Source organism: Castanea sativa, chromosome 5, assembly GCF_040712315.1.
Source record: "Castanea sativa cultivar Marrone di Chiusa Pesio chromosome 5, ASM4071231v1".
Classification (NCBI taxonomy): Eukaryota; Viridiplantae; Streptophyta; class Magnoliopsida; order Fagales; family Fagaceae; genus Castanea; species Castanea sativa.
The window spans coordinates 48,104,913-48,118,048 of record NC_134017.1 but is presented as its reverse complement, the minus strand read 5'-3'; the positions used below and the strand labels follow the sequence as shown (position 1 = coordinate 48,118,048).

At 39.6% G+C, this 13,136-nt stretch overlaps 1 protein-coding gene across 1 annotated transcript; it reads right to left on the bottom strand.

The window, feature by feature from the left end:
• Positions 1 to 6,951: 6,951 nt before the first annotated feature.
• LOC142635322 (uncharacterized) lies at positions 6,952 to 7,731 on the bottom strand. The gene has a single exon (XM_075809503.1). The coding sequence runs from the start codon at positions 7,729 to 7,731 to the stop codon at positions 6,952 to 6,954; it is 780 nt and encodes a 259-aa protein (XP_075665618.1).
• Between the last annotated feature and the right edge of the window lie 5,405 nt (positions 7,732 to 13,136).

The following is a 13,136-nucleotide window of genomic DNA, read 5'->3' as shown; positions in this document are numbered from 1 at the left end:
CCCTCCCCCAAGGACCAAGAGCTAGGGAAATCTAAATAGCCCAAACTTCCCTCCCTTCCACCCACTCAGCCCCAACGTACCAATTAAGCTGATCTCAAAAGAAAAAGGGATCAGCCTAAGGGCAAAGATGTGGTGGAGGGGGGAAAAAGTCTTCCTTCAAAGGAAATTGAGCCCCAAAAAAGGGCCAAGCAGCCCTGCACATCTCAGATGGCCTTGGAGAAGAGGCCTGAGGTTCAAGTCCCTGCATTTGCTCCGGTTTAGGCTCCAGCCATGATCCTAGATGATCATGCTGTCGCAGTCAACACCTCCATTAGAAGTTCTGACTCAAGAACTGTTGCCTACGTGCGTTGACGCATTAGAGTAAGCTCTTTTGTTGCCTAAAGATATGGCTAAGCTGGGGCAGATGAGGAAGCATAAGGTCTTCATGACGTTGAAGAAGGAGCTTGCCATGGTAAGATTGCTATCCAACTCTTCTCCACCTTTCACTCTTTTTTTTTAAAAAAACTTTTTGTCTATACTTAGTTTTTCTGACCTGACTATGCCCCTTTGTTCCTTTTTATTTTTGTGAATAAGTCGTCCAATCTGCTCATAGGGCTAAGGAGATAATTATCACCTCACACAGAGCAATGAAGGATAAGGAAGCCAAGCGAATTGCCACCCAGAAGACCTTTAAGGTGGCAGAGAAGAAGCAGCAAGAGGTCGTTCCCCAGCTAAACTTAGCAGAAAGCGAGAAAAAGAGCGTCGAGGCAGCTCTAAAGATGACTAAGAAGTAGGTTGAGACTCATCATCTGCAGCTTCGCCAGGCCAACAAGGACTATGCGGCAGTGAAGAAATAAATAGAGGCCCTCAATAAGAGTCTGAGGGAGTCTAAGAAGGCCAAGGAGGAAGCTAATAAAGCCAATGAAGAAGCAATAAAGGCTAAAGAGGAAGCCGAGAAGGCAAGGGATCAAGCCGAGTAGGATGGATATGAGGCTAGTGTGGCTAAGACTGAGGAAAACCTCAGGTTGAAGGTGAGGCACTTACCCAGGTTGGGGTTGATGCCTCTTCTGTCCTCTAGAGGACAGAAAATGTTTACTATCCCCCAGCGATCTAGGCTTCTGTTCCATTTATCCCTAAGGCTGATACTGCCTCCCAGGGAGCAGATGCTAGAAAGGACAACTCAGTTGAAGCCCTTCCTTCCACTGGACATCAGTCCAAGGAGGTAAAGCAGCCTGAAGCCACCGGGCAACCAACTGAAACAACTAAAGAGGTGGCTTATGATGCTGCTCAGCCCCCCACTGCCCGTAAGGAGCTTGCCAAGGAGAAGGGAGCTACCCAGTCAATGGAAATTGTCCTAGCAACCCTTCCTATCACCACCAAGGAGGACCCAAAGGGCAAAAGGCTTGCTTCTGATAGCATGGCTCTTAACCATCCTTCAAAGACTTCCAAGGACAAAATTGTGAGAAAGACAAAGCCATGACTTGTCCTTGTTTGTTCCTTCTTTTAGATTTAGTAGTTTTTTTTTTATTTTTTATTAATGTAATTAGATATCTTGTAAGTAAATTTCCTTTTCACAAGGCTTTAGATTATTAAAAATGACAAGTTTTTCTTTTATGTTTATGATGTTTGTATCTTTTCCTCGTATAATTTCTATTTTGCTTGGTACCTAATTAGTAGGACAATGACATATGCCTAAATTTGTCATTTGCATAAATGATGATTCCTCTCTAATTAATCAACAGAATCAAAAGTTAGTAAGTCAACCAAGTTAGCAAAACACTTTTGTAACTGCAAAATCCATACATCTCAACAGAACAATCATTCGCATCATTCACTATAGACCTATAATCTTAAGGAAGTAATCAGGTATTGACCAGACAACAGATAGGCTAGATATACTCACAGATGCTTTAAGTGATGCTCATGAACTCCCATCTGTTCAGATCACTATTTTGGGAGTCCCCAAGATATGCAATTAGAATGGCTAAACATAATCAAGATCAACCTTAGGTGTTAGTTGACCCAAAGTGGATGGTTCGAGGAACCAAAGGGTTTTGCTTAACACTTAGGAAAATATGGTGAAATATCAATTTACCTAAGGTATGTGGTCCGAGGAGCCAGACATAGCCACGGTTCTATTTGATGCTTATAAAAATAACTTACAATGTTAATTTACCCAAAGTAGATGGTCCGAGAAACTAGACATAACTAAGGTTCTGTTTAACACTTAGAAAAATGTTGTGAAATATCAATTTACCCAAGGTATGTGGTCCGAGGAGCCAGGCATAGCTAAGGTTCTGTTTGATACTTAGAAAAATAACTTATAGTGTTAATTTACCCAAAGTAGATAGTTCGAGGAACCAGACATAACTAAGGTTCTGTTTAACACTTAGAAAAATGTTGTGAAATATCAATTTACCCAAGGAATGTGGTCCAAGGAGCCAAGCATAGCTAAGGTTCTGTATGATACTTAGAAAAATGTTGTGAAATATCAATTTATCCAAGACATGTGATCCGAGGAGCCAGGGATAGCCAAGATTCTATTTGATACTTAAAGAAAGTATGAAATATTATAAACGACATATGATAAGAAGGATTTTTATTAATAATAATACCTTCGCAGATTATTTACATTCCATGGGCGTGGTACAACTTTTTTATCTAAGTCTTCTAGATAATATGCCCCTATCTCTACTACCGAGGTAATACGATATGACCCTTCCCCGTTAGGCCCTAATTTTCCCCATGCCGGATTTTTTGCAGTACCTAACACTTTCCTTAATACCAAATCCCCTGGCACTAGTGGCCTGAACTTCACATGTGAATCATAGCCTTGTTTGAGCTTATGTTAATAGTACGCCAGTTGAATCATGACATTTTCTCTTCGTTCTTCAACCAAATCCAAACTTCTTCCCAATAACTCATCGTTATTGTCTGGAGTGAAAGAGCTCGTCCTCAATGTTGGGAAACCAATTTCAAGAGAAATTATAGCCTCGGCCCCATAGGTCATTGAAAAGGGTGTCTCGCCTGTTGATCTTTGAGGTGTAGTACGATACATCCATAAAATGTGTGGTAACTCTTCCACCCATTTTTCCTTAGCATCATCCAACCTCTTCTTGAGCCCATTCACTATTACTTTGTTGACAGCCTCAGCCTATCCATTTTCCTGTGGATAAGCCGGGGTGGAATATTTGTTTGTAATGCCCAAATCATAACAGTATCTCCTAAAGGACTCGCTATCAAACTGAAGGCCATTGTCTGAGATGAGGGTACAAGGAACTCCAAAACAGGTGACGATATTTCTCCAGACGAACTTTTTTGCATCTAAATTCCTAATATTTGATAATAGCTTAGCTTCAACCCACTTAGTGAAGTAATCTATGCCAACCAGTAGCCATCTCCTATTCCCTGTTGTTTTAGGGAAAGGTCCTACAATATCCAAGCCCCATTGAGTAAAAGGCCAAGGACTAGACAGAGGATTGAGGACGCCCCTAGTTGATGAATATTCGGAGCAAACCTCTAAAACTGATCGCACTTCTTTACATACTCTTGTGCTTTTCTCTGCATATTTGGCCACCATTACCCTTGGGTTAGTGCCTTATGAGATAAAGATCTACCCTCTATGTGGCTTCCACAAATTCCTTCATATAATTCTTCCAATAGTAACTCGGTTGCCTCAGGGTGTATACACAATAGGTATGGTCCAGAAAAAGAGCGTTTGTACAGCTTTTGGTCCTTGGATAACCAAAATCAAGGAGCCTTTCTTTGCACTTTGTCAGCTTCGGACCTCTCTTCAGGTAAGACATCTTCTTTAAGAAACAGCACAATGGAGTCCATCCAACTAGGCCCTACTCGAGTTTGATGAACACAGACTGCATTCCCATTCATCTCATTAGGTCTACACAAGTCTTCCACCAAGATAACCAGAGGTAAGCTTTGTGCCGAGGATGTTGCCAACGTGGCAAGAGAGTCTGCATGGGTATTTTTGCTTTTGGGGACTTGCACTAAGATGAAAGACTCAAACTTTAATTGTAAATGTCGAACCTAGTTTAAATACTCCTGCATCCTCGGATCCCTGGCCTCTAGTTCCCCTTTTACTTGGCCTACAACCAGCCTCGAATCCGAGAACATCTCCACCATCTTTCCTCCCATCCTTTGAACCATAATCATCCCTACTAAGAGAGCCTCATACTCGGCCTCATTATTTGTGGCTGAAAAGTTCAACCTCAAAGATTTCTCAATAACGATTCTCTCCAGAGAGATCACAACCAGCCCCACTCCTGATCCTTTTTTTATTTGCAATGCCATCCATATACACTTTCCACAACAGATGTTCCTTTAGGGAGATTGTGCCAACTAATTTTTCATCCATGCCCAACATCTTGGCATTTTCTTCTAACGAGGGCTCAGCGAATTAAGCCACCAAATCAGCAAGGACTTGGCCTTTTATCGAGGTACGAGGTATACACTTGATGTCAAAAGCTCCCAAGATGATACCCCATTTGGAAATCCTTCCCATGTAGTCGATGCTTTGAAGTATTAACCTAAGAGAAAGTTGAGTTAAAACAACAACTGTATGGGATTGGAAGTAATGGAGAAGTTTATGCGTAGCATGCACCACTACTAGAATAGCTTTTTCCAACGATAAATAATGCATCTCGACCTCATGTAATGACTTACTTACATAATAAACTGACCTCTGTACACCACCATCAACCCGTATCAGCACCAGACTAACGGCATGATGAGCCACAACAATGTAGGCGAATAAAACTTCATCCACCTCGAGCTGAGACATAATAGTTGGTCGAGAAAGATATACTCTAAGCTGCTGAAAGGCTAAAGCGCACTCCTTGGTCCATTCAAATCCCTTCCACTTATTCAACAATTGGAAGAAAGGCCTACATCTGTCCGTAGACCGAGAAATAAACCGGTTTAAGGCAGCAATCATCCTTGTCAAATTCTAAACTTACTTGGGATTCCAAGGTGGCTGCAAGCTATTAATTGCTCTAACCTGCGCAGGGTTAACTTCAATTTCACGATAAGTGACCATATAACCTAGAAATTTACTTGATCCCACACCAAAGGAAAATTTAGAAGCATTAAGGCGCAGCTTATATTTTCTTAGTTTCTGAAAGGTGTCATTTAGGTCTCCCACATGCGCGGACGCCACTTTACTCTTCACTACCATGTCATCCACATAGACCTCAATAGTTTTACCTAGTTTTGGCTCAAACATCCTGGTCATCATCCTTTGATAAGTAGCCCCTGGGTTTTTTAAACCAAAGGGCATTACCTTGTAATGATAATTTCCAGTGAAAGTGACGAAGGTTGTTTTCTCTTGATCATCCAATGCCAAAGGTATTTGGTGATAACCTTGAAAAGTATCTAGAAAACTCATCCAAGAATGCCCAGCAGTGGCACCCACCAACTAATCTATACGAAGCGATGGGAAAGGCTCTTTGGGACAAGCCTTGTTCAAATCTGTAAAGTCTATACATACTTTCCACTTCCCATTCTTCTTTTTCACTACCACTATATTAGCCAACCACTTAGGATAAAATACTTCCTTGATAGCTCCGACCTGTTTGAGCTTGATCACCTCTTCTTTGACAACCTCGGAATGCTCTTAGGATGAACATCAAGGTGGTTGTTTCCTCGGTACTACAGCTAGATTAAAGTTCAGATGATGGCAAATGAAGCTCAGATCCACCCCAAGAACCTCATAAGAGTTCCAGGCAAACACATCAATATTTTCCTTCAAGAACATCATCAACTCTTCCTTCTCCTGAGGAAGTAGTTGAGATTTGACTTGAAAATACTTTTCCTTATCATCAACTATTATAATTCTTTCCAATTCCTCACACTCCGTCCCTTCTGCCGTAACGCCAATTGATGTTGGCTCTTTTGATTGCTACAAACTTTTCTTGGTTGACGTCGAAGACTCTGCCTCGGTTTAGTGCCTAACAGCGACCATCATGCACTGCCTGGCCATAGGTTGGCTTCCTCTCAGCTCTTCCACCTAGTCACCAGACGAATACTTTACCTTCAAATGCAAGGTAGAGGAGACAGCTCTCATGGCATGAAGCCAGGTTCTTGCCACAATAGCTGTGTAGGGGGAAAAAACATCCACCACTATGAAGTTGACATCTACTGTTACCGTCCCAATTTGCACTGGTAGCTACCCATTGGTATAAATAGTTTCCCATGGAAATTTATTAAAGGTGAATCATAATTGGTTAAATCTCCCAGTTTTAGCCCTAAACCCTTATAAAGATCTGGGTACATAATTTCCGTCCTACTACCTTAATCAACCATCACTCGTTTCGCCTTGTATCCTCTTATCCTAAGGGTAACCACTAATACGTCATTGTGTGGTTGTAGAGTACCCGGCTTGTCATCATCAGAGAAACTCAGTGTTGGTCGGCCATCCGTTCTGCTCCTTTTGGGTTCGGGGTAGCATTCTCCTTCAAGTGGCTGGGCTACAGATATTACCATGGAATGGTGGAAACTAATTCTTCTTGGTGTGGCAAGAACAACATTGATTATGCCTATAGGTGGTTTTGAAGAAGTATCCCTCTGAAATCCTGACCTTGCCTGGCCGCCCTGTCCAACGGGATGGTATATGAATTGCTTTAGCTTACCTCCTCATACAAACTGCTCCAAGTGACCCCTATAGAGTTCTACAATCCTCTGTAGTATGCCATCACTCCTGATGGTATTAACAATGAAGACTTTGGTTACACCTTGTGGGATCCCCTCCCATTTTGTTTGGCCACTAGAAAAAAGGTTTATTCTTGATTTTCTCCAGGATTTGATGCACTAGTTCTCGAAAAAATAAGTTAACTGCTTGTGGTGCCACAACACCCTCTGGCTGCCCAGATCTCACCGTTGACGATTATTATTGAACTGATTCGACCTGAAGTCCCTCCTGTCATAAGGGACCATCTTCCCCTTACCCTTACTTCATTGTCAATCCTTCTCGACCCTCTTATATTTGTCAGTGCGGTCCATAAGCCAGTGTACATTATTAACCGGCTTTCCTGTTAATGATTTCCTCAGACCATGCTTGGCAAGCAGGCTGACCTTGAAAGTTCTTATGACCACATCATCAAAATCCCCATCAATCTCATTGAACGTCTCCCAAGATATATCTAAATACATTTTCAAAGTTTCTCCTTCTTGCATAGTCATAGACAACAAGGAGTCCAAGGGCCAAGGAACCCTACTACACGTAATAAAGCGGGACCCAAATGCCCGGGCAAGTCCCTTAAAGGAATCTATAGAACCTACTCCCAAGCTGTTAAACCACCTCATTGCCACAAGTCCCAAACTGGATGGGAACATTTTGCACATCAAAGCTTCATTCCTGGAGGGTACGGCCATCCTCTGATTGAAGTGGTTCACATGCTCTACAGGGCCTGTTCGTCCATTGTACAAGGTGAACGTTGGTTGAGTGAACTGCCGAGGAAGTTTACCCTCCTCAATACGGCATGTGAAAGGTGATTTAGCAATTTGGTTCAACGCCCTGTTCATAGCGTCGTTTCCCAGGCATTTGCAAGACAAACTTTTCTTTTTGTGGTCAAGCAGGCTATCCCCTTCACACGAATATGACTCACTAGGGGGAGTTCTTGATCTGGGCCTATAGCTACTATCTCCATCATCACCAAAAGAAGGGTCAGAAGTGGAGGGGGTTCCTTTTCGTTGCCTATGGCGTAGCTTTCTCTTCAAATGATCGATCTCCAGCTGCATGGCTTTAGCACGCTCTGCATGAGAGGCACAACTTCCACTCAATGATTGACTCTTGCTAGTATGGGCAGTATGTGCACTCCCCTCCCGGTTTCTGCCTCACTCAAGATTGAGGGAACGCTCCTGACGTTGGGACCCCCATAAACTTCGCCTGGTGAGGACCTGAACCTACCATAGTTGAATGTTAAACTCAAACAAACACCAAGATTTCCCACAGACGGCACCAATTGTAAGGTCACAAATTGTACCTAAACCCAAAAATAGGAATGGTATAGGCCCAAAGAGCCGATACAATAAATTTGTAAAGAGTGGGTTTGAAATCTAGTTTCTTATGAGCTTAGCTAACAAAGGCAGTGGCCCAAGATCACAAAATGACAAAGATGGACTAGTTTCTATGATGGAAATTTGTCCTCGGACTCGAGCCGAGGAGCTTGTTCTTATATTTTTCCTTTCTTAAAAACAGATTACAAATATTCAATTTATAGTGTTTTCCTTTTTCGTTTCTCCTATCTCCTCTTCCTTGAATGTCTCCCCCTTCTTTTATATCATCCTTCTTCCTCTCTACATCCTCCACGTATGGATTAGATTATTGGTTTGGATACTTGTCCCATCAGCCCTTCCCTGAAGTCTTTGAAAGTAGCTGTAGGGCTAAACTCTTATGCTCAAGCATCACTTCCTCATTAATACGGCTAGGGAGTTAGCTGCAGAGCATTTAATGCAATGAAAGCAGCTTTATCTTAGATATTTCATAGCCTTTTCCTTATCCCATGCATCCACGATGTATACCCTTACTTACAGGATCTCCTAGAACATTGCTTCTGGATGGTGGGCCACACCTTCCTACCTCGGCTTGATTTTGCCGAGAAAGGATTCCTCCTCGGACCATCTTCTTGGATGATCTTGATCAGACTTTACCTCTTTACTCACCAATACGGCCTCTTAGGTAGATATTTCCCCATCCTCGGACTATTTAATATCCTTGGATTGGGCCTCTAGCCTAATAGGCACATATACATGTAATACTGGATTTATCACCCCTATAATAATAATAATAATAATAATAATAATAATAATAATAATAATAAATAAAAAATTTTATTTGGCATTTAAAAAATGTCACATCAACATCTAAATTTAAAATTTTAATTTATCAATTTTAACTAAATAAAAAAAGAATTAAAAACCAAAAATAACATAAATTGAGATCTAAGTTTATATTGAACAAGAATAACAAGAACACAAATCTAGATTTAAACACAAGAAGAACATTTTCAATTTTTTGACATTTTGTTTATTAGATAACAAACACAAAATTAAGCACACACACAAACCCAAAAAATTAGAATTAAACCCACACAACACACACACACACACACACACACACTCTTGCTCTCTCTCTCTCTCTCTCTCTCTCACAACTAGCTCAGCCTCTTTCTTTTCCTCTCTTTTCTTCTCTTTTTTCTCCAGGTCGATCCCAGCCTCTCTCTTTTCCTCTCTCACAAAGCCCAATCCCAACCATCCTCTTTTCCTTTCTCAGTCTCATTTCCTCTTCTCTCATTGAGACGATCTCATCCATCGTTATGGACTAATAGAGTCACCACATATATTGGGTTTAGAAACCATAAATATAGTGCCCTTACAATGAAGGACTTTTCTTACTACTAGAGTATGGGTTTAGAGTTTAGGTATTGAGGATGGGAAGGTGTTAGACACCTAATCCCACCCGACCCGTGGGTCGGCTTCCAGCCATTGTGTTTTTTGTCTTAATCTCATTAAAGGCTTATTCAATATTGTTATTTATACTAACACACACACTAGCATACATCTAGCAATCAGCATGGCATCAATCATCCCAAAACCCTAACATACATCTATCATGACAACTCAGGTCAAGCCCAGCATACATCTATCATGTATATCATGCATCTTAAGAGATTCATTTTCACATTTAAGATCATCAACAAGTTTGTTAGACAAAAAAAGTTTAGCATCCAAGTCCACATTCAAACATTCGAACTCCTTTAGTTTTTCAAGAGAATTTTCAGCAAGTTTCTTACACTTTTCAACCAATTTGTTGGATTCATTGAGCTTAGCAATCAAATCATCCTTTTCACAAATGAACTTGCTCAAATTCTCATGAAACTTGTTATCTTTTTTCTTCATGAGTTTGACATTTGGAATTTTAACAACACCCAAAGATTCATGTAACATGTCATCACAAGCATGAAGATAAATACTCATAAAGGCATTTTCACAAACACATGGCATGTTACAATAAACATCATCCAAAATATGCAAGGAAGCATACAAAGCACTATCCATGCAAAACAAACAAAGGGTCAAGGATCACACTTAGGTAATTAAACCAATATAAGTGTACTGCTCTGATACCGATTGAAAGCTCAATTAGTGTGAAAACACTAGTGCTTGTTTAGACCTCTAATTTTAAATTATAGCTTAATTGCTTTTACTTTAACTTATCTAAATGCGGAACAAGAGAAAATAATTTACTTTAACTTATCTAAATGCGGAACAAGAGAAAATAAAGCACAATAAACTGGTAACACTACTCTCTAAGCCATAAGCAAGCAAGCAACAATAAATGTAAAGCTTAAAGAGTAAGAGAAGAGGGATGCAAACACAAGATAACACCAAGACGTGTTATCGAAGATGAAACTGAAGAACTCAGCGAAAAACCTCTCGGCAACCCTTCAAGTCGAAATCGATCCACTAGTGAACAAGTTCAAGTACACGAATAACAAAAGACCCTCCAAGCCTAATTTGCCCAATGTACTTGAGCCTTCCAAGCTCTTGCTACCAACAGACTCGGAGTCTTGTCTTCACTAGCTTTTCGGATCCCGCAATATCACCCAATTGCATCCACCAAGCCTTATCGGCTTCTTTTGGTAAATCTCCAAAGCTTTCCAAGTGTTTGGCTAATCCTTTGACAAAATGCATTTTACTTGTAATTTGGTAGATCTAGGATAGGTTTAGTACTTCAAGAAACATGTTGTTCGAGCCAAGTATTAAAGCCATGAAGATTGAACCAAGAAATAAGTGAAGAAAAGTTGTTCATTAAAGCTCGACAAAAACCTCGAGAGAAACAGTATCTATTGAGACTTAAGAACAAAGCTCGACAGATCGACAGAAGCTGAATCTGTCAAGATCTACGAAATCAGAATTTTCAGATCTGATTTTCATCTCATGCTAACATGTATGTGTAAGGTTTATTTTTTCACAACCTTAGACATATATAAAGCTTATTTTAAAGGTCGTTATACATGTAGAGCATATGCAGAAAGTGACCTAGTGCCTTATTCTCTCTACAAGAAGTTTCTGCATCTTTATGCCTTAAGGTTTTGTAATCAAGTGTTTCTTGATCTTCGTTGTTGATGAAGTGAAGAACTTTGCAGCCAACAACATCTTCTTCAAGTTGCTGGAGTTAGTCACATATTAGGATTTATGCAAAATGGTGGCGTTCATATATTGAAGAGTTCAGAGGTTCTGAAGCGGTAGAAGGTTTCTACTGTAAGTTCATCTATGAGGATTGTAGAGTTTAGGGACAAAGGTTTTGTACTAGATCTGAAACTTCTCTTTACCATAGTGAATTTCTTTTTGGGAAGGTTTCCCCCCAGTTTTTTACTGTGAAACAAGTTTGTTTCATTGGTTTTCCTGGGTCATTATATCTTGTTTTATTTACTTTCTGTTGTGCATGATATTGACATGATATTAATGTTTGTGCGTTTGACCAAAGTTTATTCATAATAAATCTAATTAACAATTCGGGTTTAAAATTTGTTAATTCTATCAACCGGGTTTAAAACTTGGTTGTTTAGTCTTTATTTTGCTTGTTTTTCAAAATAAAAAAGAGAAAAATACAAAAACAATGTGTGTTTGTGTATATTGGTACTTGTGTACCTTGGATGGCCATTGAAACAAAGTTTCTAAACTTTGTATCTCTTGTGACTTAGATGAGCATTTTAATGCACAATTAAGCAAGTGAGCTTTATGGCTCATGTTGGTGATGAATACGAATAAGTAATCTTTTATACTTAATACTCATATTACTCTTTTTGATGGGAATGACTAGAAAATCCTAAGAGAATGGCATAAATAACCATCTCATCACTAAAGCCCGCCAATCATGTATAACACCTGTGTGCTTTGGGATAGCAAAATTGTAATGTTTTGGCTTACATAATTGGGTATTTCTTTTCTCTCTTATATGCCCATGCATACTATGCTTAAAAGAAAAATATGCAAAGAAAAATAAAAACAAAAAGAATCAAAATGCTTTTAATATGGTTACAAGCGTGTTTCTAGGAGATATGAGAGTTATAAGATGTACCTCAAATGTGATAGTCCCCATCAAACAGTTATGATTGTGTGAGAGTATATTTGATTTTCTCATCTCTCAAATCTTCATAATATAAGACACTTATGCACTCTTGCCTTGTTTCACACACAACACGCAAATTCTTTGCTACTCTTGATACATGTGCAGATACAATGTGATTTAGCCATCACAAAGGATACGTGTGTTAATATATGCTTGCTAAATTGTCTTATCTTGTTTTTAAAAAATAAAATTGGTTAGACTTATTTAGTATGTATGTGTATCTTTTGATCTAGAAATGCTTTACATCTAGATTTAAGCTGTGTTTGAATGCTTAACATGCTGCTTGGATGCTTGTTTGAGTAGCTATCTTGTTGCATTCATCTTGTGTGGTTTTCCTCCCTTAGAAAACCTTGCTTCTGTCTTCTCAACAACTACTCAATACCTTCTCGACAGCATCTCAGCAGTAGCTCAACACAAGTTTCTTCTATCGAGATTTCTGGATTTGACCTCGATAGCTTCTCGACAGCTAGGTTGATCCATCGAGCCAAATTTCTATGCTCTTTGTCTGCTCGATACTTTCTCAACAGATTCTTGATCCAACAAGATTTTTTGGTAGCTTCTCGATAGATTATCGACACATATCTCGATCTATCGAGGCAATTTTATGTGCACTTTGCCAGCTCAACAGCTTATCGACTGTCGAGACCCTCTTGCATGCATTTTTTTTTACATGTTTTGCATCTTTTTATTATCTTGTCATCCATAACATCTTGTTTCATTATATTCATACATTTATATGGATTCCTTGTACCCCTTTGATCATTTTTATGTTTCTCGGGTGAAGTTTTATAACTTCTTGTACTCTTTGTCAATCATGACAAAAAGGGGGAGAAAATGTGGTTTCTTTTTAAGATTTTACATGTTAGGGGAAGAAATACATGCCTTTATAAGGGGGAGTTGTGTTTCATCTTGATAGGGGGAGTGTTTACCTCCTTATTGTTTTAGGAGCTTCTTTTTGCTTTTTGTACACCGGTCTTGTGACCAATTTTACATACATTGTACTTATTTT

Excerpts from the sequence above, each read along its gene's own strand:
- LOC142635322 (XM_075809503.1), bottom strand. The coding sequence starts at position 7,731 with ATGCAGCTGGAGATCGATCATTTGAAGAGAAAGCTACGCCATAGGCAA.